We start from the raw sequence: 27,272 nt of genomic DNA on the forward strand, positions 1-27,272 counted from the left end.
AGGGGTATTAGTGAGGCTTCACTTTCTTTGAAACACTCTTGCAGAGACTATCAACAGGCTCAGCTATTTTCCCTACCATTATCAGTGAAACAGGAAGTATCTTCTGGGCCACTTGATTAGTGTTTAGTTCTTCAGCTAAAGTTAATGTATTTTGGGATGTGTGGGACAGAGAAGAGATGACTTTACCTGCATAAGAAGGAGTCAGCAGTTTCCTCTTGCAAATGGCAACAGTCCCTTAGATGTTACGACTGTTGCAGACCTGCACTGCATGTCCCACCCTGCAGCTCTGACTGCTCTCCCACTTTCCTACAGATATAGCACCAATACTTCTAGTTCACAGTGGCATAGTTTATACACTGCGTTATTTTTTTAGGGATGCCGGGGTGACCAAGCTGTGTCATACCCATGTACACATATGTGAGAGGGACTGTGACTGTTGTGAAGGTTTTGCCTAGTTTGTCATGTCCTACCTATTATAGAAGAGCTGGTGTATATTGTGGGTTTGAGGGGCATAACCTGCCTTCTTCTGGCTTTCATAGTTCTGCTCTGGTTTTAACTTCAGTGGAGACCCTCTTGATTTAGTTCAGCATCTCCAAAGACAAAAACCTGTTCAACAAATGATGCTACGTGAAGTCAAATGAGTATTCTAAGACAGAACTAGCTATAGATGTTCTCCACAGCAAGTGGATGCAATTTTTCTATTTGATTCTGGATGAGAAATGTCAAACAAAAGAGGCAGAAATATGGTCATTTTCCTGTCAAGCCAGTCTTAATGTTACTTATTGTTATACCAGGACAGCTGGAAATAGCTAAGTATCAGCCTCTACTGCAATCCTAGCCATAAGGAAAGGTATGAGTAGTTTTCTCAGTTAAGGAGCAATACCACAAGGGGATTTTTATGCTGATGTAAACTTGGAAAAAAAGAGAACATTAAATAGCAATAGAGATGGGCGATACTTGGTCCAGAACTATTCTCAGTTTCTCACCAATTATGCACAGTACTTTTAATAATTCTCTTCCTCACAAACACTAGCCTTCTGCTTCAGCCTATAGAGAATCGGATAACAAACAAAATGTTATGGCTTTAAAGAGGGACAGGGCACTGGATGCAGACTGAGGAAATCTAGGTTTAATTCCTAGCTCAGCCACAGACTTCCTGTGTGGCCATGGGAAAGGCACTTAATCCATCATGTGCCCTTACTTCCCTATCTGCATATTTTTAAAATCTTTTTTTTTAATGTGGATAAGACTTTTTTTGTTTTGTTAATGGAGAAACTCAAAATCTATGTTGCTCTCTAGAGTGATTCCTACATCTGGGTACGTGACTTTCAAGTATCCTAATACGAGGCTGAAATCTGGCCATGCCTTGGTCACCCTCCTGGCATGTGTCAAACAGAAAGTGACTAGGGACCATGGGGCAGGCAGCAGTTGTAGCTGGAGAGGCTGCATCACTTAGGTATTTGTGAAAATGCTATCCATAACCCATGATGTGTCCTACCTAACTAACTTTGGTTATACACATAAAATAGCAGATATCAAGTGCTTTGAGCCCTCACCCCGCTCTTCCTTATCTGGGATTACTTAAAGTCAAAAAGCAGGCTTTTTCTTCCTCAGAGTAATAATGGAGAAGCAGGGAAGGAATGATATTTTTCCTCAGCTGGCATTTTCCCATGCTACCACTCTGTTCCAAAAGAGATGTAAAAATCCCAAAGGCAACTACCTTAAGAAAAAAAAAAAAGCATGAGCTGTTTAAAACATCAAAACCAGTTTTAATTTCCCACCACGTTGCAGCCAGCATGGCAGAAGTTATCAGTGGTCTGAGAAAGGAAACAAGAGGGGCTCAGCCTCTACCTTTTTTTTGTAGGAAATGACCTAATATTGAAAACTGTCATTGCCAGTTCAGCTTCGTAGTGCTTCTCATACATGTTTAGTTATGAGGTATGAAAGCTCACTCCAAAAACAAATGACCAGAGCAATTTTTTTTGCAATGCAAAAGATCTTCAGAAACATCTCAGCAGAAAGAAAAGCCTAGCCAAAAATACCAATTTGACCCCCTGAAATATGGGTTTATATCCCAACTTGATCCTCAGCTGCCCACCCTCCCAGGACCAGCCTCATTCACTGCTCTGTCATGCCAGCACCAGGCTGTAATTCCACTCATCGCACTGGCACGACCCAGGACTCCTGCCTGTACATATCAGGCACAGAGCTGGAAATCAGCTCTCCCCTCTTTCCAAAAGTCCAAGCAATACAGTGAATTGCTCCTCTGTACTAAGATCTAGACTAATTACAACTTAGGAAATAAATTATTTCCTGATTCCCAAAATGCTCTTATCATTCGTTGCCAGTTTTTATTTTATTCCCTCATCTACCATCACCAAACCCTTCATTTGTTTATGTTTTCGTGTTTTATATGTTTTGATCTCTCTTTTCAAGCTAAAGGGACACATTGTTTAAAACAAAGCTGACTACTTTGAACCAAACGAGTCCCACTGCACCCTGGAAGAACACACAAGACTTCTGCTGCAGCTATTACAAAACCAAATTCGCTTTTTGGTCTCCAGGATACTATTTATGATTTAAATTCCACAGCACAATTGATTACATCTCATTGTGCCCCATCTCACACTTACCCCGGCTAGGATTTGTAAGGCTTAATTAATCAATCATGTGTATATATAGCATTAATTAGATTGTAAGCTCTTTGGGGTGTGCTGCTGATGTTTGTGCAGTGTCTAGAGCAAAAGAGCTCTGTTCGTTTTCCAGGAACCCTGTGCCACAACACAAATTCATACATAAACCCAAGAAAACAGTTGGAGATAAACAGCAGTAGAAACACCCAAAATTTAATTCACTTCTCTTCCCAGTCTTCCATAAACAGTAAGAGCTAATAACATGGTGTCCCATAAGGGTCGATCTGTTCAGACTATCAGCGTTGGCATTTCCTGCCCTCTCAGCATTTATGGAATATTTGAAAGTGTCTAGCAGGCAAAGTTTCTGTGAAACTTCCTCTCTGCTCCTAGTCGCATGTCCTAGACAGTGTAAGTCCCTTTTGCTTGAAGGAATCCTTTTGTCACACTTTAAAGGATCTGACCAGTTTATGTTTAAAGTGCTTTCCAAATATTGCAAAGGAACATACGTTGTGTTGACTTTTTACTAAACACTAAGGATTCTAAGCACAGAAACACCCAAATGTGTCCTAATGTGCTATTACATGTTAAGAAACCTTCTTCTTTCCCATGAACTACCAAGCTGCAGCTCCATTTAACTACCAAGCCAGAGAGAGAGCATCACTACCACTCAGTCCAGGATTTATAATGCACCTAAATTACATACCAACACCCAGATAGTGTGGCTGGGCTAAGAGCGAGGCTAATGGGAAGTGTGAAAAATCTTCCCCATTAAAATGCAAAGCAGCTCTATAGAAGTTGCTATTTCTTAATAGCTAAGGTAAACTCTGATATCTGTGCTGTGGCCATGCTGCACCATGGAGTATAGTGTGAGGTCAAAAACAGGAATGAAATCCTGCTAACACCACCACCTAAGAACATATAGATCCAGAAATACAGCTTGGGCTTCTGGGCTATAAAGGCTCAACTAGGTCATGGCCAAGCAAATTTGTCAGAGACTGCAGCAAGTGAGCTGACTCAGTCTTCAGAAAATTAACCATCACCCAGTAAGCTGGCCAGTAACCAGAAACAAAAGCATTGGAGTGACGAATGATGCTTTGTTCATTTGGAGGAGAGCATCCCAATGAAAGTTGCTTCTGCCTTGTCCAACACAAGAAGACAAAATCATGCTGGCTGAATACTTCTGAGCCCGTAAGGCACTCAAAGCCCAGTGATCCCAGTATCCTACTGCCAGGCATTTGGACTCTTGGAAACTGTTAGAGATCAGGATTGTCACTTGCATCACAGCGCTGAGAGCTCTCCTTGCCACCAGGACCCACAGCTTCAAATTCTTTTACCTCAAAGGCACCATGGAGTCCCAGAGAAGCCCATGTGAGCCGCAGGGTTACACCTTCAGGGTAATGTACTTCTCAAGTGTTCATAGAAGAGAACGTTAGAAGTTTCATTTTCTGTTGTCGTCTTTTTTATCGAATGAATGTGCTGTGGCTGTTAGTAGTGCAGGACCGTGGCATGCTGTGGCAAACCTTCCCAGCAAGTCTTGTGAAATTTGCTTCTGCTGATGCAAATGTGCTATTTGCTAGAGCTCCCCATTGCTATCTGATGAACTCCCATCCTAGGCCTGAATGTCAAAAACACAACCCGCAGCCCAGAATGTGTGGATCACTGTGTTCTCAGGAAGTATGCAACTAATACAACTATTTGTACTCTGTCTCAGTGAGGGTAACAAATAGGGGTGAAAAAAACCCAGCAAACACCAGTCTTCACACAGGAAGGCTGGGGACTGCATTTTGCTCAGCTAGCCTGGTCTTTGTAAGGGGTTACATTTTGCACACAGCTGTAGTTCCCAGAGGTGTGCATAAGGAGATTCCCTGAATATCATGGTTGCTTTCCAGGATGAGAGAGCAGAAAGGTCCCTCATAACTGCTACAATATTTCTTTTAATCATGCTTTTACATTTGTTAGCTCACTTTGCTACTGAAACATCTCTAAGAAAGTTATCGAGTTAGGCATGCAGCAGCTTTTAGTGGAAAGCTGTATCTCAAATGAGAGATACAAGATATTATATCTGCATTTTCCATTAGATTATTTCAATGTGCCAGCCATCTATCCCTCTGCTGTGAGGACCAGACACTCCCCAAAGCTTCACTGTGCAATCCTAAATTTGGTATAGGACTATAAAAGAATCTTCTAGAAAAAACATTTCACCAGCATATCCCTTACCCTCCATTACAGACCTTACCTGAATAACACTGTAAGAAATTAAGAAAATAAAGCATCTGAGTGCCAGAAGGAACAGTGCTAATGAACTGCAGGGGAGGATCCCAAAAGCCCATGTACCCCTTCCTTCACTGCTGAGCTAGCAGCACAGGCGGGCAGGATAGCCTCTCCAGGGCATCACCTCAGGCAAGGGATGCCAGCAGGAAGGACTGAGAAGGGGGCGCGTGTCTCTCCTTTCCCCAGGTCCCCCTATCTTCATGAACTCCTTGGTGGTCCTTCTAGTATCATGACCCCATCTGCCTTCACAGCTGCCTTGGCCTGGCAGCTCTACACAGACTGCAAAAGCCACAGTGGGTACAAGCAGGTCTTCCTCAGCTGCTACCCACTTCCCAAATGGAATTTACACTTAGGTTTCTTATAGGGATACAGAAAAATTAGCAGGAACTAACCTTTTCCTCTTTTAGGTTTAAAAAAAAACATTTTTAACACGCATTTATTTTGCAGAGTTTGTGTTTGTTAAGTCTTTCCCTCTTCAAAAGAATGAAAAGCTCAGCTTTCAAGGTAAATGCTCTTTTGCATGTGTGCTGTTTTTTAGGTTTTTTACACAGATATACATACAGAGGAATTTGATTTTGCAGGCATATAATTTTATGTGTGCTGACAGACATATTTTTTTGTATGTACATGTGTGTATGTGTGTGCATTTACACATGTAAAAGGGAGAACATGGAATAAATGGCTCCTGTTGTCTGGAAAATACATTGTCATTTCAACTTCAAAGGGAGCATTAAAGGGAATAAACTAATTACAAAAAGTTTTAAAAATAAAAAGTATTTTTGCATTGTCTCCTTAACACCAAGGGCTAAATTGTATAGGTCAGTCTCTTTCATGGCACACAGGAAAGAGCTTATTAGAATGGTTACAATGTATAGCAAATATACAGACTCGCTAATGTGTAATTACAGAATAAACAATATCATACTTCTCCAGTCTGTTTTGCAAGGAGGAAAATATTCCACTTAATACCACAATATGCCCATGATAGGATACCAATTTTACTAGGATCTGTTAGCGGCATAGTGGTAAGTTTAAACAAACGTGTTGCTACAACAGAGGTAATGCCTCATTACCATTATTCGTTCTTCATATTTTACATGCATTGGCCTCCAATGACACTGAAGTCTTTTTCTAGCACAATTATGATTTCTCATTTTTAGTTCTACTTGCCATTAAGTGGACAAACGGGTAGGAAGCTCAGCCCCTCCCCAGAAAAGCCTACTTCCCATTTGACTTCCAGGTAAATTGTTGTAGGTCCACACCTGCAGCAGATGAAGTCCCAGCACCCACGCTGGCCATCAAGGCTTCCCCACCTCCCCTCCTATGTCCAGCAATAGGAGGTGCCAGTTAAAAACTTGTTTGGATTCTGGAACAAAGAAGGATGAACCCTGACTCAGAAAGGAAGGTGCCATTTCAGTGCAGAAGGGATGTTCTCACTGCTTTGCTCACGGCTTCAGCCTGGGGAAACCAGGAGAGGTGCTCTGCTTAAGAGAGGCAGAGACATTCACAGCCTGAAATGCGAATACAGCCAGCTGGAGGTCAGGGTAGGGATAGATTATGGACAATTCGACACTTCCCTTGGCCAAACAGGTGTTTATTTCCCTTTGCAAAAGTGAGCACAAAACCCAAGTGGTGGGTCTTAGCTACCCCACAATAAGGCACATAAATTTTTCATAGTGAATTCTACATGTGCATGTGTTGTTTTCCCCTGAAAATAAATTCTCACATGGAAAGACCTGGAAAGATATCTCTGAAACCCAGATACAGCGCGAGGGGTGCAGAAACAGCAGTGCTCCCTAGCTGGCAGTCACCATTTCGGTACTAATGAAACCATCCCACTTCAACACCAACCACTGCCACCACTTCCGAGCATTGCAACACGCATTCACAGCAGGAAAAAACAGGCTCAATAGCTCAGTCCAAATAATGCTGAAGTGCACAGTACTGTGAATGAGAAGGGGCAGATCTCCCTCAAAAAAACCCCTAAGCCATCATTAAAAATCAGAACACAAAGCTCTTAGCTCAGACAAAACCCAAAACCCACCAAAGATTTGGGAAGTTGAAATCCATAGCAAGGATGTTGGCTGATCACAGCTTCTTACAAATACAGGATGCTTTTAAATGATGAAATAGGGAGAATGAATATTTCCTCTTCTATTAATTGCAACACCAGCTGAAAGTATCGCCAACTTTAGTTAAAACCCACCTTTCCATTGCATTAAACACTTCTGTGACATTACTTAATCAGCACGGATGGCAAAATCATGTGCAGATACTCTCTGTTATATGAAGGAATTAGCAATTCCTTATAAAACTATCTTTTTTTTAAAAAAAAAAAACAAGGAGGGGTCAGGGAGCAGGCAAGTTCTTACGTTGTTCCATAAAATAATCTAGAAGTTGCTGAAAACTCTGGTAAGAGCCACTTCCCCAGAAGTAACATTTCCAGGGTAAAAAAAAAAAAAAGGCTTACATGAAAGTTCTCCTTACTCTTCAGTATCTTCTCTTTTTCTTTTTTCTTTTTTTTCTCTCTTTTTTTTTTTTCCCCTCTTTAAACTGTGATATGTGGCTTGGAATAGTGGAAGTCAATTTATTCTCTTACATTTCTCCACTTTTGCTCCATTTATTAAACTTCTCAAATGAGATCATTTTGGACTACCTTTGGGGGAGGAAAAATGGGGGAAATGGACACTGAAAACGAAAGAGCAAAACATGGACCTTAACTTTTCTTTTTGGGTCAGCCCTGTTTTGGTTGGAAATTGAGAGCAATTCTCTGTTCTGCATTTACTAATTCTCTGCAAACCTTCAATGGGTTTTTTAAACCCATTTTTAGGTATGGATTTCGGCATGTTAGGGTTGAAATCTTATTTACGTCAAATAGGAGTTATCCACTTCCAAAAATCCCATTTGGTGCCTGTGGTGTTACTACAGCTGATGGTGGAACAATAGATTAGATCAATAGATCCCTTCTTGGGTTCTCTTGTTATGCCTGCAACCTAGACACCTAAATGCTTCTGGAAAACATGACCCTAAGCTGCAATGGATACAAGAACTAGGCACTATTCCTAACTTAAAAATGTGTAAAAAACATAAAAAAAGAGAAGCATGCCAAATGGGTTACTAGGAGTTATGTTCCCTGGATGTGCACCTTTACAACACCGAATTCACTTAACGGGGAGGGAGGGAGCAGCAGAAAGCGTCTCACATTGCAGGCTGTAGGTCTATCCTGCTTTTGTGCTGCCGCTCTGCTGGCTCACTTGTTCAGAGGCAGTTAGATGAGGCAGGATGAGAGTTTTCAACAAGCTGTCTCCAAAGGCCAAAATCCTGGGGTGCTGGCTGATCCACATTCACAAGTCAATAGCTTGTTGTGGTCACACTTCTCCACCATAAATGACCCGCTAAGGGTGAGCCTGCACTGGCTGCTATGGCATAGCTACCTCCTGCATGTGGGGCAAAGCTTTTTCCAGGGAGACCATCTTCTAAAGCTTCAAGAAACCTCACATAGTGACCTTACTGATAAAGGTTCAAGGACAAATCTCTGTCCTGCTGCAATGAGTGGTGTTTGCTCCTAGCTTTAGGACTACAGCTCCAAAAAGGAGCTCCCTCCATCCCCCACTATTTACAATAAAGGGCTCACTGGAGAAACCTGTAGTGGCATGGCCCTGCTGTAAATCGTTCCCTGCAAATCTCTAATGCAGGGATGCAGCCACAGTGATGCTGTGTTTGCCTGTTTTGCTGTGGGACAGAGCCTGGAGAGCTCAGACCCGAGAGCAGAGAGCATCACTGCAGGCCCTCTGCAGCCAGAAACCACCTCCTCCCAGGGAGGCACCACAGCAGGAGTTGAAATTACAGAAATGTGAGGAGAAGCTGAACAAAATCAAAACAGCAGCTTGTTCCGAAACGGCGCCTCTGTAGAGGCAGGTGGTCCCTATGCTGTGCCTCAGTCTAGTGGTTAAACTTTTCACTTGGGGTGTACTCCTGAAGAGCACTTGTGTTGAATGAGACCCTACTCAAGGCTAAAAGCAAGGCTACAACAAAAAGTAAGCAAGAAATTAATAGAGAATAGAGGGATGGCTGATGTTGGGAGGTTCATCCAATCTTTTGATGCACTGTCATTCCCTTAAAATAGCCTGAGGTTTAGCAAGCTGCAGTTATAGAGGTCCTCCCCAGCTTAAAATAAGCTCCCTTTCCAGCCAGAGCCCTGTATTTCTGAGTTTTGCTGCAGCCACGGCTGAGATCCTGCTAGATAATTTTAACTCCCGAGCTAGAATGGGGCTTATCTCTGAGGCACATCTCTTCTGCTCAGATAAAGACAACTTCCTCTAACTGCAGATTAGATCAGCAGGCTCAGTATCTGTACCTAAAAGCCACACAGCTAAACACTGCATCTCTCCAGTTCAAACAATGCTCACCGCTTTCTCAGTGCTGAAGAGACAAAACTCACACAGCTCCCAGGCTTTTCCTGGCTTTTGCACTGATGTTCCCCTCTGAAAACATAGCAGTACCCAGCAACTCCTCATTAAATCGGCCCCAGCTCCACAAGCTACACAGCTCTGGAGTAATACAGGAAAAAACCCCATAGCTTCACCACCCAGTACAACATCATGTTGCCATACAGTGGCAACAGAAACCATACTTCCACCAAATGGGACAGGAGTGAAAAAATTCCTTGCAAAACTAAATAGAAGTCACTGGAAAAGTACAAATCTCTTTTAGGATCAATTTTGTTCTCAATTATCACATGCTCCAGTTGCATCAGAGGACAAACTTTTACATGCCTGCTTACACAGTGTCTCTGGGACTGTGGCAGCTCTTCTTTCCAGACTGGCTCACCCTCCCTTCGAGAAACTATTTGTGGGTTTGTTTTGAAGATGTCCACCCACCAACATGCAGCATTTAAAAATTTGATAAAGGAATTTGCTTTCAGTATGAGTGCTGTTTTCCACTGGCCTTGTGAAAATTCGTGCACATTTTGCTAAGTCCGAAGTCATTACATTGAGCAGAGCTTCTCTCTGGTGTTGTAGCTAATGCCCCAGCTTCCCGACGGCCCTATATACTTGGATCCTTTGCACATTGCTCTAGCACACTGTTTTACACTATGCACATACCTTTGAAGGCTGGTATATACCATACAGCATATATAAGGGGCATTCATGAAACCTGTCATATGCCTTCTCTCACTAAACCATCCCCACCCTCCTCTATAGAAATTCTCAGAAGAGTATTGTATACAAAATTAAAACAATCCTGACAAAAATAATATCTCCTACGTTCCCCTTAAAAACAGGGAAGTCATACTGGCCGGGTCTCAAAGCATGCGTTACCGGTCCATACTGGGGACTAGTACTTTGGGGCTAGAAACAGGGGCTTCGGACCAAATGAGAGGGGAGATTCCCAACTTCCCTATTTTTGAAAGTTCCTAAAATATTTTAGTTACACGTTTTTCAATTCCTTCAGAAGGCTCCACAGTTGGACTTTCAAGCCATGTTTCATTGTGGAGGGTTAAAGACAATTCTTAAAGCTCCCCAAAACATCTTGAAACAAGTTTTCTCTCCGCTCTCAGAGCCAGTAGGGCCACATCAGGTGAGACAGCAATTATCAGCAGTCATCTACAAAGGCTTCTCGGCTCCTGGGCACTTTCATACCTTTGAGCAGCAGAAATGCCCATCTGAAACCTGAGCAATTAAAACACATTACAGTCTTCCAGGTGGCTTTAGTTCTCTGAATGATTATGTGTCCACACGCGACACCTGCATTTTATTACTCATTCACAACATTGCCTTCATAGCTATTGAACTCCTACAGGAGGAGCATGCAAAGACATTTAGCTCTGGCAGTCTTTTTCCTTAGCCCCTTTCCCTGTTCCACAGAAGTACCAGGGCAGCAGCGAGCTGGACCTGTCTAAGCAACAGGACCGATTTTGCAAGCTGGGGTGGAGCACTTCCCCTTTTGGCTTTTCTCCCTTCTCCCTTCCGTCTGCAGCCTTTCCACACTTTTACTCTGTCTCCACCCAGCTATGTGTGAGTTGCAGCAGATTTATGTAATGACAAGCTGTTGTGGTTGGCCTGCTGGCCCCTCAGCAATGCTTCTGTCCCTGCTTTCGAATGGTTGGGCTCCTTTTAAGGAAATAAAGGGCCAAAGCAGCTCAGAGGGAGGACACTTGCCTGCACCAGTAACGAGCTACTCATTTAGGTTACCGCCTCTGAATGCCCATGGCCAGGAGGGACGACCTCAGGATGCAAAGGGGATGCCAGGTTCCCACTGATGCCAGGCACTGAGGCTCTGCAGCTACAGAGGCTTCTGCTTTAGTGAGTGGTTTGTGGGAGGAAGGTAACATCAGTTCCTTGACATTTCCCACCAGAGAAGAAGGAGAAAAATGTTAAAAAGCTCTGTTCTTTTAACGTCTCTTCCCATACTAGTGTCCTTTCTTTTAAACAAATAGACAGTTTCTAACTTCATATAAACCTCATCTGTACTCTATTGATGTCTAGGATCACCCTTACTTGTTACTTTGGGCATCTTCTGTCAGTTGTCCAACAGTTTCCACCCAGTTTTTGTGAGATGAGTTCTCCCTCGGCTTTTCTGCTCAGAAAGAAGAGTATTTGGATACATATATGTTCCAGACCCAGACTGTAAACTGTGACTAATGGTGGTGACTTTTTTCAGTGGGAAACCCTTGACTTCTGTGTTGGAAGTCTAAATGGTCATCTTCAGCATCAGACAGCTGCCTGTGTAGAAATGGTGAGTCTCTTTCTGAGGCCAGTAACCCTGTGAGATTTTTGTTTTTCACCCATCGATGGCCAGCTATGGTATGGATGGTTATGGATAAAGGAAGGTACAGCTTGCCTTTGTAGGCAAATGCTACTGCTGCAGCAAAGGGCTTTTTCTGCGTGAGGTAGGGTCGGACCTATAGCTCACTGGATCGTTAGCTTCCCACACATGGCTTGAATTAGGATGCAGTCCCACAGCAGAAACAGCCCTGAATTGCAACTGTCTACCACACACAGGATGTTCAGTACTGATTATCCACAAAAAGGTGCACGCAACATTTAACCCGAAACTTGAATGAAGACAGTAAGAATCAGCAGAAGATATTTCAGATCAGCTCCTATGTTACAGATTAGCATGGGAAAGGGGGCTGCCCACCCAAAATAGGCTGAAAAGCACTAATTCTTAATGGAACAGAATTTCAGTGGGATGTGTATTTTTAAATAACTTACAATATTCCAAAGGCTATTTAGGAGAGCTGGTAAAATAGAGGCTCTAGTGCCTTAAAGAGTTGTGAAAATCTAGCTCCTGAGAAGGAAATTTGGGGTGGAGAAGAGGACAAGGAAGGAAGGTCTTCTAGTGGACAAAGCAGCAGAAATTAAGTTTGCAGGGGAAAGCTGCTCAACACATAGTGGCATTTTGGTAGTTGCAACATTAAAAACATAGCAAGCTCATCAAGGAAATGAAGAGTCGTAGCAGTGACCAGAACACAACTTTTAATATGTTTCTGCTTTGCTGCACTGCTTGGGGTTATTACGAGGAACTGTTGATGACTTTAGTTCCACAAATGATCTTTTCACACCCACTTATAATTTTTGCATTGGTCAGAAACAACACATGTCTTTATGTCCCCAGACAGAGGCACCCAAGTCAAAGTATACATCTCATGAACCTCTGGACACTTCCCCCATGAAATCTGCACCCTCTCTAGTCATTTTAAGTGAGAAGTTCAAAATCTGAAGGCACTGACAAAACCTGGCAATTGAAATGAGTACTTTAACTTCTGAAGTCTACTACCCCTTCATTCTCAGAGTGGGAGAGATGTTTCAAATGGTTCGATCAGGTCTATAGCACCACATTCAAATCTCAGTTTAGGGTTGGAAGAAGCAGGAAAGGAGGTTTTTGAAAACATGCAGAACAGCTAGAGACTATCTTTCTTTTCTAAAAACAGCTTACTTCCCCTAATTTTTGATGTTTAAAATGCTAAATTGATGAAAAAGGTAATTAAACTTTTGACTCCAGGGTCATGAAGGCTTCATGAAGTGTTACTACAAATCTGAGTAAGCAAACGGTCATTTGAACACATCTACCTCACAGGCTGATTAAAATTAACAACAGATTTTTTACCTAATTTTAGTAAGATGAGGTAAATACTTACTCTTTTTACTTACTCATTTAACAAACCTGCAATTTCCATTGTTACCTCTGTAACACTACATGTACAAAAAAGTCCTCCAGAGCCTAGTGACCCTCTTCCATACACGTCTGACTCAAATTACCCTTCCTCAGTGTATGCTATATGAACAGCTGATCTCTCAGGGCATTACAGATTAAGTGGAATGCATTGTAAATCACATGTTGAAATACAGTGAAGTGCATAGGGGATTCTCTTTTGACAAAAGAAGCAGATGGGACATTAGAAAAGTCATATAGAGAAAAATTGTTGTCTGGTCATATCTGCTCATGTGCATCGCCTGTCAGTTACCCTAGGTCACAGTCTATCTCCCAGAAATGAGATATATACAATATCAGTCTTTACAATACTGTCCCGCCTAACTATTGTTCTTCCAAGTATTTTTTCAAATCATCCTTTCCTACCTAAGTTTGGTGAGAAACAGATATTAAGACTTAGAGATGACTGCGTTGCACTGAACACCAAGCCTGTCTACACTGCCATGCCACTGCCTACCTAGAAAGACAGACAGTCCCCTTAATCCCACATCTGTGGAATCATATAGGCCAAACACCACTACTAAGGCATTGGTTTATCCCTAACCAGTTTTCTTTTGACGATGATCCAGAATGTGCATAGCAGTCATACAGCTCCTGATATGTTTGGGGCATGTGTTCAGACCCTTTTTGTAAAAAAAGACAATTTTTTCAGTATACTATTTTCAAAAGGTTAGTTCAGGTCTAGAAAAAGGAGCAGCAGAAGAGGTACAAGTGTATGCAGCTTTACAGAAGAGAAAAATATTGCAAGTGCTGGAGTTGATACCTACAGTTAAGATCATTCATAAAACAGAGTACTGTGAATTGCCTTTGTTTCTGTTGATGATGGTAAATGTCTCACTACAAGATGTGACCCTTCAAAGTCAAAGAGCTATGGGTAGAAAAAGGGGTTGTAGAAGAAGTGTTGAAGTCAGGACATGGAAAATCTAATCTATTGTTGAATACACAAAGTAAAACTAATGAGATCAACGGATGGAACTTATCATATTTAGGACACCAGCGATAACATTTTCTCCTTCTTTTATTACAGTAACTTCTAATATATGTTTATCTTGATTAAGAGAATTGTTACAACATCAGTAAATATAAATTTCAACTTTGCTCGTTTTGTGTGATATTTGCAAGGTGAAGTAAATTCAATGCAATCAAAAAATCTGAGTTTGAACAAGGAATTTTTAAAAATTACTATTATTTTTTAAATCAAGACTTAAATGTTTTGTATGGTTTAGTTACTGTGGGAGAAAGAAGACTTAACTCATTTTACTGAGTTGATACACAAATAGTAAAGGCAAGATTCTGTCCAAAGAACTTTAGACTGAGAAACAAAGCACTAGGTAAGTGATCAGATTATGAAAAAGCATTTTCAAAAATTAATTTGTTCATAGTTATGTCAATATGCATGTAGGAGCTGAACTTTACACTCACATTTTTGGTAAAAGGGGATCAAGTAATAAATAAAGTGAAGATGCATAAGATGCTGCATTCTCTACTGGCTAGTGCTGAACTTTGGGAGTAGGGTCTATTCCTGATGCTGACACCAGCCTGCTGTATTACTTTGATTTGGTTATTTTGCCTTCTGTGCTCCCATTTCCACCTACCAACCTCTATTGGACTTCCTTAGACAATGAACATTTAAAGGCACTTGCAATCTTTCTGTAAACAGTCTTCTACCCTGACCCTCATTCTTACAATAGCAATGTGAAAATGATGAGCAATACTATTTATAAACTATTTATAAAAGATAAACAAACATATTTTGATAGTGATTCCCTAAATATTTTTATGATACAGGACATTGATCACTGCATTCTGGGAGTCATTGTGCCTTTTTTTTTTTTCTTCTTTCTCCCCCTGCCCCCCCCCCCCCAACTAGTAATAAGCATCGTGCTGAAGTAACAGCACTTTTGTAGTGGACCACATGTAAGCTGAGGCACACAGCAGTCAGCAGCACCGCTAGTCCTTGGCTTGGAGTCTGGGATCCCTAAGAACAATCAACATGTTGCAAAATCACCTCTGGCCAATAATTTATTTTAATCCAATAGACTATCAATTCTGGACTTTTACCTAGAACAAAAAAATTCAAGTGCTTTCTAAAGGTCTCCCAGTTAAAAAAATCCAAGGGTAAATGAAGACTGGATATTGGAATCTGAAACATATTAATTTTATGTGTGTTCTAATACGGCATTTCTAGAGAAATCTGAATAGCAGATAACATTCAAGATACCATTCAAATTAATATTAGAAATACCTGAGAGTTTACTAAATTTTTATCACTTCTGAGTACAGATAATTTTGACCTGGAATCACATATTTAATTCCATTTCCTACACAAAATGAAAACCATCTTTCCTGGGGAGAGTATCATGCAATGTCATGCTTTGGAAATAAGGTAAATAGTAAGACCTTTATATCTTCTCTGTAGATGGAAAGACCTGCTGTCCTTCAAAATACCTTTGCCAAAGAGAAGGTTGCACAAAAAACACTAAGTACCTGAGTAAACCTGTGCTGAACAAGGTTAGAAGGCACAGAACCTGCTTGTATACCAGCTTACTATATAGTACTTTAACATTATTGGCATATTACATTGTGTACTAGTATTTCTTATAAGAGCGGACTAGTCATCTTACCCAAGACTCTCTCATTCTTAGCACTCTGTTGTCCTCCAGTGCTAGTTGAAAGGTCCTCTGGTACAGGCATAGGTTCATCTGCATCATCTGGAACATCACTAACTGGAGGACTTTCCTTCCCTAGTAGTGAAGAAAGCAGCATCAGTTAGCCAGCAGCATAGCCTCATTTTTAAATAATACCTTAAGAACCACCACAAACCAAATAAAATTAACAAAAACCCTAAACACTACTAAAAGCATGACATTTTTAGGACCAAAACCTGCTGTCCTGCAGAGAAAGCTTCTTTTGAATACAGGGGAATTCTATTTGTGAAAAAAATGCTTGGCCAACATCTTCCAAATTTGCTGATGTCTCGATACACATTTATCAGTCTTACCATTTTGGATATTTATAACACACATGGATATTTTTCAGCTGCTATGCTCAGAAGATGCAGTTCAGCCAGCAAAACCTGAGAGATTACAAAGGGTATCAAATGGTTGTCTTCTGTAAAACCTCTTTTTTTTACCATAAACGCTCCTCGAGAGCACATCTGGATTTGCTTCAATGACATAGTGAAGTCAAACCCACAAGTGTTCTGGGTCTGTAACAGAATTACCCAAAAAATAATATCTTACTTCCAACTAAAAATTCAACTACGTCTTCAGCAAGCTTCACTAATACGCACAAATCAAGCTTTGGCTAGTTCTCGTACCTACAAGTAATGAAGTGCCTGTAGCTCTTGGGACTTCCTAAAACATGTACAACTAGCAGAGGTCACTCAAAACATGACTTCAAGGGGTTTATGGTCTCTTATATGTAAAGAGGAAACAAACCTGAGTATCTTGTGTACACACAAGACTTTGCGGAAGAAAACAATCTGTGCTTTAGTGCGTTATAAGTATTAAGGAATGGTTCTAGTGCCAAATGCAATACAAAAAAGGAAAATGATTCTTCTGCTAAGTACTGCACTTCCAGAAACGGTGAGGTTTCTTGGTTTAGCTCTCAGCCACAGCATACACGTCCTGCCCACAATACTATCCCTGTCTTGCAGACCTTTTAAAATGACTTTGCACATCTGTGACAAAAACACACCTTGGAAACAACTAAAAAAAGAATTATCTAAGTGTTTAGTTTCATTGAATGTTACTAAAAGGCCAGTCTTTGCATTAATAGCAAAGGATGGAATAAACCCAGAGCAGGTTGTGAGCTCAGTAACGTTCACATCAGACCTTTGTCTCCAAAATGGAGATGTTACCAATTTACACTGATGCAATATATTAGACATCCCATAGCAATCAGCACACCAGCAAGGGCAGTAATTTCATGGCACAAAGGCCTAGTAAATTAATGGGTTTTTTCTAATGAGAATTCCCTCATTAACACACAAACATTAATTAATTTTGAAATCACTTCTCAGAGAAGGAAAAATTAAAACAAATACAGCTTACTTAAGTGACAACAGTCTGGTGATGCCAGTTATGGATTTGACCTGAAAGAAGAAAACTGTTTCCTTCCAACCTCCTGGATGAAGCAAAGCTTTGTGCTTTCCAATCTATACTGATCATGATGGGGGAAATGACAGGTGGGTTTAAGTCATCTTCCAAATTAGCTGGTTTGGGTTGTTTGCACAAATCTAGGTTTAAATAAACAAAATGAGTGGATGCCTGCATTTCTTAATGATGCATCTATCACACTGTGGAATAACCTCTGAGCAGGAGTGGTGGGAGCAGCAACAGGTGAACCATGCAACACTGCAGCCAGAGGACTCAGCAGTAATGATGAAGGAACAGTTCTGCACTGGCAAAGGGACCGACTAGATTATTTGAGAAGGGGGGGGGGGGGGGTGTCCCCACCTCCAGCTTCTGCAGGCTATTCTTAAATGGGCAAAAATCACACTCATTGGATGCAAGTGCATGTTCAAAGGTGGATTGCATAAGTGGAAAAGACGGACTATGAATTTTACAGCAGAGGAAAGTGAAAGCAGGAATTAAGTTCATTAGAACAGTTTTTGCCATTTACTGTTTAGCTCCTTGTTTAGTTATTCACGTAGTTTTCTGTGCTATTTTTATAGGTTGTAAGAAGCTCAGAGAACTGCCAGCAACTTTCCAATGCAAGCCCCGTCCTCCCAAGCAGAGGTATATCTTACATTTAAGATGCATGGGTGATGAGAGACAGCTGAAATGTTTCAGCTTTTTCAACATTTCCCCCCCCTGCCGCCGCCGCCGCCCCCCCCCCCCCCCCCCCTTCCCCCCAGCAAAACAAAAACAAAATCCCAGAAGTTTAATCACAGGGTAAGAGGCAGTCTGGTCAGAATCAGCTCTCTTGACACTACAGGCAGTTTGAGGTAATTTGTTAAAAAGTAATAGTAATCAAAAGCTACCTGTATCTTCAAAGGTTCAAACTGTGCTCCCAGTTACAACAATGGAAGCTGATGCTTTGACTTAGTCTAGATTTAGAGAAACACTTACCCTAAAAACCTGAAGGCTTTTTTTTGGCTACAAACTAATATAAACACATAATATCAGACCTATGAGATAACAGATAGCAAACAAAATCAAAACTTCCTTAGTGTGTAATTAGGCATCCTACAACAAGCAGGCTAAGTAGGATGCTTTGAAGATAAGTCAAAGTAGTCTTTTGGAATAGAAACCCATTAGTAGATAAGTGCTTTCGCAGTTTATGGTGAACTGTTTGGTTCACTAAATTAATAGTCATTTGCCCAGGTGGCATGAATCAGACTAGCCTCATGGACTTGGTAGGGCTGAAGCTGGAGATGTGGTAACACTTCCCTCTTTGCAGGAGACTGCAGTTAAGAAAACTTAGTAAACTTGGCTTTAATGACTCATTTCATATCATTTGATTTCTTCCTGTTACACATGATCGAGAAAACCCTGCATGCAAAAAGGCAGGGTAAAAATATAGATACATTTGTTGAGCTCTCAGTCTTGGATTCTAGAGCATGATATTTGTATTTCATGCCTTAACTACATCTAAATTGTTACACCATGATAAGTTCACTTCTGCATGGCAATCTCACTAACATTCTTTTGCCAATTAATTTAGAAATGGAAAGGGGGTGGGGGAAAGCAGGGAATAGTTTCCCATTTATTTTCTAACAAGCATGTCCAGAACAATAACTGGTGATAAGGGATGGAGCTAAAAAAAATCTCAAACAACAAACACCCAGTTGCAAGTACTGTGGTAAATTATTAAAATGTCACATAACAGAAAAAAGTACCATAGATTTATTCCATTCTCATTTTATATTTTTGCTCAAAAATAAGAAGGGAAGCATATCAAATGCAAGCTAGTCTTGGGGTAGGGGGGTGTCTTTTTTTTTTTTTTTTTTTTTTTTTTTATAATGAAGAGCCACCTGACATATCAAATGAAAAAAGGCAAGGTTGCTGTAGAGTTGAAGTTCTGTTTCTGGCACTGCCACTGATTCATGGTCTCCTTGGCTGAGTCATAAATGGAGATAACTTCAACTGCAGGCTGTATCATAACCTTCCCCCAGTTCATCCTGAAGCTCTGAAAGATGGTTTCAGATTTCCAAACACTGCCATTTCTGTATGAAAGTTATCAGAGAAGTGCCTAACCTATTGACAGCTCTCAGGTGGGAGATACCAGCCCAGGATACAGTTATTTACACCTTCACAGGGCCTAGCAAGAACATCAAATGTAAAACTTCTTCCTGCTTTTGCAGAGCACGGTACAGCCTCCTTGGCGCTAGGGGATCTCTTTATGTAGATGTTAAACATTTCTACTGTTTTTTCACCTTCCTTAACTGTTAGGCCCTAGAACTGAGAAAAAAAAGAAAAAAAAAAAAAAAAGCAGGAAAAATACTGCTAGTTAAGTGAGATATTATCTGTGTTTTCTGACTCTCTTGTACAGGCGCCGGATACCGTTTGGTTAAATGTATGTCAGCTCTCTCCTCATTTCAGAACTGCAACTGCTTGCCTCATGAAATATCATTTTCAGGAGAAAAATATAAAGTATGAACTCTGTGCTAGTCACATGGTATTTCAGTTCCTCTAGGAGCCAGTCATGCTTGGATTCCCAGAAGTGGGAATGCCTGTGCACACACAGGGTTTGGCTTGCTTACACTAGTTTTATACTCTTGGCCTGGCTCGCCCCTGCCTCACCTGAGTCAGCTACAGCTGCATAAAGCACATGGCTACAAAACACTGCTTCTGAGCCGAGAAGCCTGTTTATAGAGACCTATTTTATTTCTGGGTTAAAAACGAAAAAAAAACCAAAAAAAGCCCCAAAGAAACCCCACAAACTAATTTCTTTTTTTTAAAACACAACCAAGTGTGCTAGCGAACCAAGTCACCTCATTCCATAGGCTCAGAGAGTAAGCTACACCTGATGAGCATTACTCACAGAGCAGAAATTAAAAAAAAGTGTTTTTCAGCTTACAAGACTATCTCACACTCCTGAAACCGTGCAATTGTCTAAGTTGTTCCCAATATATAGTAGAGCTCTCTCATCACGCAAGAAAGAATCCTAGAAGCATGTAGAACCCCAGGAGGAGGAGGAGGAGAGGAAAACTCACTTTTGGATTCACCAGGCCACGAGAAAGAAGTAGGTAACATCCCTGTACCTTCAGATCCTCTACTTTTGAGGTCTAGGAAGAGCTTACGAAAAGCCAATATCTGTGGAATCTAATCTGACAAACTCCTGTTTCCAGAAGGCTGAGTTCACACACAACTCAGATCACAAATGAAATTAAATTAGCAAGTTCTTTCTTTGGCCAGTTGCTCAGAAATCCAGCTAACAATCGAACACAACTCACAGCATCTGCTCATAGAAAGTGTGAGATGCTCAGTGACAGGAACAGCAGGAAGAATTTGAAGCAGATATTTTTTCCCTGTAATCTGTTTATGTAGATCTACCTGTTATCAGAGGTAAAATTCCTCTTACACTGATACATAAATATATATATATATTAAGAGAACCTTCTGTCATCACAGAAGAGTACTATTCTCATCAGCATGGTCTGCTACAAATGCTAAAGGGCACAGGAAAATACTACAGTTCTTCAAATCCTGGAAAACTTTCAGAGCTAGAAATGCTATACATAGATACATACACTGTATATAATATTTACAAATACACAAACATTCAAAACAGCAAAGTTTCTTGCAAATCTTCCCTCTCAAGGAAGCCAAAACATATGACCTTCTAATCTGCTCCTTGACTCAAGGCAGCATCTCTCACACTCCTCTTCTCCATATCAAAAGAAAAAAAAAAAGCAGTGCTTTGGTAGGAGGTAGCAGGTGTGGAGATCAAATTAACGCCGTTGTAAAGAATACCACAAAGGTTAGGTGTGGGCATCCAGGGGAGCCTGTGCTGCTGCAGAGGAAGAGGAGGTCAGCGCTCCTGCCCCAGGAGCTCACGCAAGCAGGAAAGGGTTCTGCAGCAGGCAGAGGAACTGGGCTCGAATCACGGAGCCTCTCACTGCTCCGAGCAGATCCACAGTGCTTTATCTGTGCAACGGATTAAAACCCCGCTGCTTTTTCTGCTAGGGGCACACGCGATCCAAGCACAGCATGTATACAGGACAGGTTTTATTTCATTTACAAACTGTTTCAGCATGTGACAGAACACTGATGTGCAAGTATATCTCGTTACAATTTTAAAATTGTTACCTGAGGAGGGGGAGTGCAACATGCCTCTCCACAGGGCTGACTAGGAATGATTCCTATACTAAACATTACTAATAATCTTCTGTTGGCATGAAGGGTTATTTTGTTGTTCTTTCAGACAGAAAACATCTTTGTTTACCAGTTTTCAGGTGACACTAAAAGTTCTGGGTTCTGATTTTTGAGAAAACTAAACATTTTTAGAAACTGGGGGGTGGGGGTTAGAGAAAATTGTGTTTCTGTATTTCAGGAAAACCCAGTGACCTAGCACCTACACTTTGCCCAGACCTTCATGATCTCCTATAGCTGGCCTCCAGGTCCTGAGCCAGCAGTGCCCCAGAGCCGCCTGCCCAGGTACCTGCCAGGAGTGGCCTGGGTGATGGGGCTGTCATGCTCCAGGCTGAACACTAAAAGTGAAATCTGAAAGCCATTAACTGTTGCAGCTGCCAGCATATTAGGGAAACCAGGAAAGAGACTAACTTGTCCTTTTTTCAGGTGTGGAGGCACAACAGTATGAATATGTATTATCTCACTAAGCTGGTTCTTTAAGGAACCAATTTCCAAGGAAGTTAAGAATAAGCTCCCCCACAGGAATATCAATATGGGGTAATGCTGCAAAATCCTATCCAGGCCACTACAGGGCAGGTTTCCAAAATTTAACTTCTCTGCTGTTTAAATTTTTTTCAAAATATTATCACCTTGGACAAAAACAGTTACAAGCATAAAGCTTCATGTCTTTTTTTAGGGGGTTTTGTGGTTTTTTTTTAAATATTTATAAGTAAAACTCAGTGCTCTGAAAAAAGTCAAAAAACTGTATGTGGTAAATACAGTTTATTTGCTTTTAGTTATTATTTACCTCCTCCCACCTGGTGAACTTTTTTTGTTCTATACTTCTGTAAGAAACAGAATTTTGCTCCCAAAAGAAAGAGTGTAAATGTGCATCCGACCATGCTTCAGGGATATGCTACCACAGGTTTAATGCAAAATTACATCTACACTTCTATATTCCCTTGACTTCTTTATTTACTCAGTTCCTTTTAAAAAAATCCACGCACTGTTGGGCTTGATATCAAGTCATATCATTAATTATATCTCAATTCCCACCCTGGTTTTAAAAAAGACCCAAAACAATTTTATTAACAAGAAAAACATTGTACTGTGCTAGAAAGATGAGCAGGAATTTAGGGTTTTCTTCGCAGAAGTATTCGTTAAGGACCTCACCTGAAACCTGGGACATATCTTGAGCCTCATCTGTTTCCATTTTCCTCAAGTTATCTGAGAAGAGAGGAAAAGCCTTAAGTTAATGCAAAATAACACACACATACACACAGAAAAAGAAAAAAAAACACCCAACCTCACACACACTGAGAAGGAGAAAGAAGGGGAAAGAAGAAAAAAACCCACCCCCTTTGCTATTTAACTATAAGATTATCTGGGAAGAATAATGTATTTTTCTCTTTATTTCTTCCCTGCATACTTGCTGGAGTATCAGACTGGCACAGACCTTGATCCTTTTAAAAACAGCATTACAAAGATTTATAAAAATATCATTACAAGCACAGGAGGACCAAATTTGTTATTTATTGTTAATTTCCTACTGCATAATAACCCAAAATGCAAACTGACTGCAACAAAATTAAGCAGAAAATTAAATGGCCCTGGGTCATTGTAGGCACAGAATTCATTCTCTTGGTTGATCCATAGTTATGTTCTTTCTAATTTACTGAGCATGCATCGATGAACCTTGAGTCAGCTTGGTGACACGCGTACAATCAGCAATCAAAAAACGAAGCAATTTGCTGAAGAATGTCTCATTTACCCAGGCAGGGCTGCATATCTGAGCAGCAACCGCCACTACCGCCATTAATAATGAATACACCTCCAGCCACGGCAGATGGGCAGAGCAGCAGCTTCAGGCTTTGGCCCCTCGCTCGCCCGGAAGCCCTTCCTCCAGACCGCACCAGCCCAGCGCTGCACAGGGGAGAAGTACAGCTCCCGAAAATAGCTAAACGAGCCCAGGAGGGAAAGGGAACCTGTGCCTTCCTGTTTTGCTGACAGATGGCTGGCTCCATGGCATGGTAAGCGATATACCGGGAAGCTCCTGCCCTCCACTTGCAACACACCATCTTCCAAGGAGCCAGTGACCACAAACACCAGGGAGAAGCATGCGGAGGGTTAGTGGGGTAGAAACAAAATTCAGTTTTTCAGTCAGAAGGGGACCCTACACGTCCCAGGGCTTAAGCGCAGCTGTGGACAGCTGGTGGCCCCTTGGATAACAGATGTGCTGCCGGAGCAGGTAGTCCCAGCACAGCCTGGTTCCCACCTTGAAGTACAACATGGGCAGCTGAGGTAGCCTTAGGTGGGGAGGGGACAAAAAGCCCACAGGCTCTTTGTTCAGCCATGGTATGCTAGGTCACGTCTTTAGCTGGTGTGGCTGGCTTCACATCCTACCAAGCAGAGGAGCTGGCTCTTTGCTGTTCCTTATAGCTGAGATACCTGCCCCATCAACCCCTTTTCCTCAAATTAAAACAGATGCATTTTCTTGAGGATTTGAAGCAGAGGAGGATTGTGGCTTGAGTTCCTACAGAAAGGGTTCAAACTGTATCCTAACCTTTTTAGCCCTATTTCCATATATTTTTTAAAAAAACAACACAACACCCCCCCCAAACCCCACAAACTTCAACCTGCTACCCAAGAAGCTGCAGTGGGAAAGCGTAATACTTGGGGTCATATTTATTACTTGTATAAGTTTTATGGTCTCCTCACTTGCTTCTGAATGTCATCAGTACATCTGAGAACCAATATACTGCTGCCCCCCACCCCTTCCTTACAGAAACTGACTTCCTTCACCAGGTCCATGCTGGACTTGCAGAAAGAGAGGATGTAGACTGCAACACTGAAGACAGATAGGGTAAGGAATAGATTTTGGTCAACGCAGTTTGCAAAAAAAGCTTGATATTCTCACAGAGCATTCTGCCTGTTGCACACGTACCATCCCACTGCTTAATATCCAATAATGCTCTGTCTTGCTTTATTCTGCTCCTGAAGTTTAATTCCAGACAAGAAATTTGTTTAATATCTATACATAAATCTCAAAAATGACTACAGCCATGCAAAATGCAAAAAGCCACCTACCACTCAATAATTTGCATCAGTTCCTATGGGACTGAAGAGCTTTCAATAGGCCCATTTTTAATGAACTAGTCAGTGGGAAATGCAGCTTCTCTTGCAGGAGGGAAAACCCTATAATGGTAGCCTGCTCAGTTACTGGAAACATGGTGTATTTATGGCAGGTGGGATGATAAAAGTGCTCGGTACAGTCCCTTATTCCTCCTGCAAGCATGACTGAGCACAAAGGAAAAAAAAAAAAGAAATGCCCATGCATCTATTATTGCCTTCAAGGGTCACCTGGCTACTATTAATCAGTTGATTACTACACATTTTTCCACAGACCACAGTGAACCCCAACCAAAGAAAACACCCCAAGAAAATATCCACCAGAAGAGAGCCACGCTCACGAAGGGCATTGCATTCCCACTGCACCAGCCTTCTCCCCATTGCTAGGGCTTCAGCAGGACTGGAAGCAACAAGGGGAGGAGGTGGAAAGGGAGAAAATTTCTTTTATTTTCATATTCCTCAATTTACCTGCCTTTGGCATGACAAGCCTTATATTCAGCGCTTCTGCAGCTTAAGCAGCACACTTCTCGCTATATTCCTTCCTGCCTCTTGCTGCCATCAGGGAGAATTCAGTTTGAAAACACTCCCCAGTTCTTAAACGGAGAGGCAAACTAGAGTACAGTTTGTTTGTTTGGGTTTTTTTTGGTTGTTGTTTTTTTTTGTTTGTTTGTTTTGTTGTGTTTTTTGGTTTGTTTTTTTTTAATGAAGGCAGACTGAAATACAGTTTGGTTTATTTTTTGTTTAGTAGAGGTTTGCCTTCTGTGAGACTGGATGACTGCTTGTCCTGAAACAGGTGCCTTCAGTTCTCAAAGAGATGACTTCAGGATTTATCCTTAAATTAGGTGATTTTAGAACATTTGCCAAAGCTGATCCATTTCCCAGGGATGAAACATGGAGAGAAAACAGAGCTGATAGAAAAGTGATGAAAGGGAGATTCTTTCCCCCTTAATAATTACTTAGAACAGTTAAGCATGGTTCCTAAATGTAGATTAAGATCCACAAACACTAAGCAAATTGATAAAAGTGAAAAAAACCCCACAACTTTAAAAATTCCTAAAGGGTGTTCTGAATCCCTCCCAGGGGAAAACTGTACTCTAACACTATAGTATCCTGTGGTATCTGGTAAATACTAATGAAATCCCAGCTAACTTCACCATATGCTCTGTATCAGCAAGGAATACATGGCAGGACACATTCCCCACCCCCGCTCTGCAATGACAGCAGTGCATTGGTTTTGGCTCTGTGACTGTTAAAAGGTTTCTCACACTGGACTTGGGCATAATGTGTCTTGGGCTAAATTTTAGGTGCCGAGTAGAATTTACCTCTTTGCCTTCGGTATGGTAAACCTATGAATAAGAAACTATGCCCTGTTTTTCCTCCTTTTCCTCCTCTGCTCTACAGTCAGCAGAAACATTGTCACTAATATCCCAGAAGGCAAGAGAGCCCTATGTATGGATGTAAGGTTTTGTGCCAAAGGATCAACTTGATATTAATCTGTTCTAAAATAATCATTCAATTCAATTTAATAGATCTTTACAAAGATTTATCTAAAAGAATGTTGGTTTAGAAATATTTATGACATGAAACCCTAAATATCCATTTTAGCAAGAAAAAGAATTGTTTTGCAATTTTTCATTGTAAGTTTTATCTCCAGAACAGAGTTTATCACTAGCATAAGAACTGTGTATGACATCACTATCTTCATTGTAGTCACATCAATTTAAGTTAGCAGTTAATTTAGTAGCCTGAAGTTAGAAATCAAAAGTTGGGTGGGCAGCTGACCGAAGCAATCTTGCTCTCAAACACTGAACATGTGTAGCTCTCATTTACAGCAGGAAAGGAGTCAGCACCTAGGTGTTAATATATATTTCTTCTATTTAGGAATCCAAATAGATTCAAAGTTCGGCCCCTTATTGAAAGGGCTACAGAGCTCCCTTCAAAACAGATAAAATTATTTCTTCAAGTCTTCAGATACAGAACTCTCACCCGTATATTTTCCTCTTCAGACTCCAAATACCAGATTCAGAGATGAAGCTACCATAACGCTTTGAAAAAAAGAATCAACTATGGCAGTCTTAGGCTAATTCACAATCAACACACAACAAACTTGAAAGTCTTTGTTGATCTGATTTTGGTTTAAATAAGGAAGAACCTAATGGGCCATGCTCACACAAAAAAACCCTTTGGATTTAAATTAGCCAGCATTTGTCCAGGTTATCATGTTGAGCCCAAAGAAAACTTACATGTGACTGATTTCCCTCCTCACAACTCTCCACAACATAACTTGTGCTATGTCTTAAGAATATACCAAAACAGGCCTTGTGAAATCACTGAGGTACTGCTCTGTTTATACCTGGTGTCAATTACAATCAGAGGTGGATTTGGGACCTTTTAGGATTCTGGGTGTAAGTAGGATGAGGTCATTGCAAGGTCAAGATTTTCTAATCTTTCAGAATAACACAAATTAATTATTTGCAAGTATTGGTTTATTATTTAGTCTCCTGTTTTACAATGCAAATTCAAAAGTAAACCTCCTTGTCAAGAAAATGAATGCTTAGCGTTTATACAGTGTTTTATCAATTCAAACAAACATATATGCATGTCAGTCCTTCTACAAACCCTTCTCCCTTAGGACATTAAGAGACTGCAAGATTGGACCATTGATATAATTCGACAGAATGACTTAACCCAATGCCAAAGACTAGCTATTTTATTTTCTTCT

The 27,272-nt window shown here is 41.0% G+C and overlaps 1 protein-coding gene across 15 annotated transcripts in view; it reads right to left on the reverse strand.

Annotated features, from left to right (window-relative positions):
- IKZF1 (IKAROS family zinc finger 1) overlaps nt 1-27,272 on the reverse strand; it is a 70,753-nt gene that overhangs the window by 34,628 nt on the left and 8,853 nt on the right. For all 15 annotated transcript variants that reach the window (XM_055798610.1, XM_055798611.1, XM_055798609.1 and 12 more), the window contains exons 2-3: nt 22,595-22,648; nt 15,746-15,865 (exon numbers count right to left, since the gene is read on the reverse strand). In XM_055798610.1, coding sequence (XP_055654585.1) covers nt 15,746-15,865; nt 22,595-22,634 — 160 coding nt within the window. In that variant the 5' untranslated portion in view covers nt 22,635-22,648. The remainder of the gene's footprint in view (nt 1-15,745; nt 15,866-22,594; nt 22,649-27,272) is intronic.

Source organism: Falco peregrinus, chromosome 3 (genome assembly GCF_023634155.1).
Source record: "Falco peregrinus isolate bFalPer1 chromosome 3, bFalPer1.pri, whole genome shotgun sequence".
In the NCBI taxonomy this organism is placed as follows: Eukaryota; Metazoa; Chordata; class Aves; order Falconiformes; family Falconidae; genus Falco; species Falco peregrinus.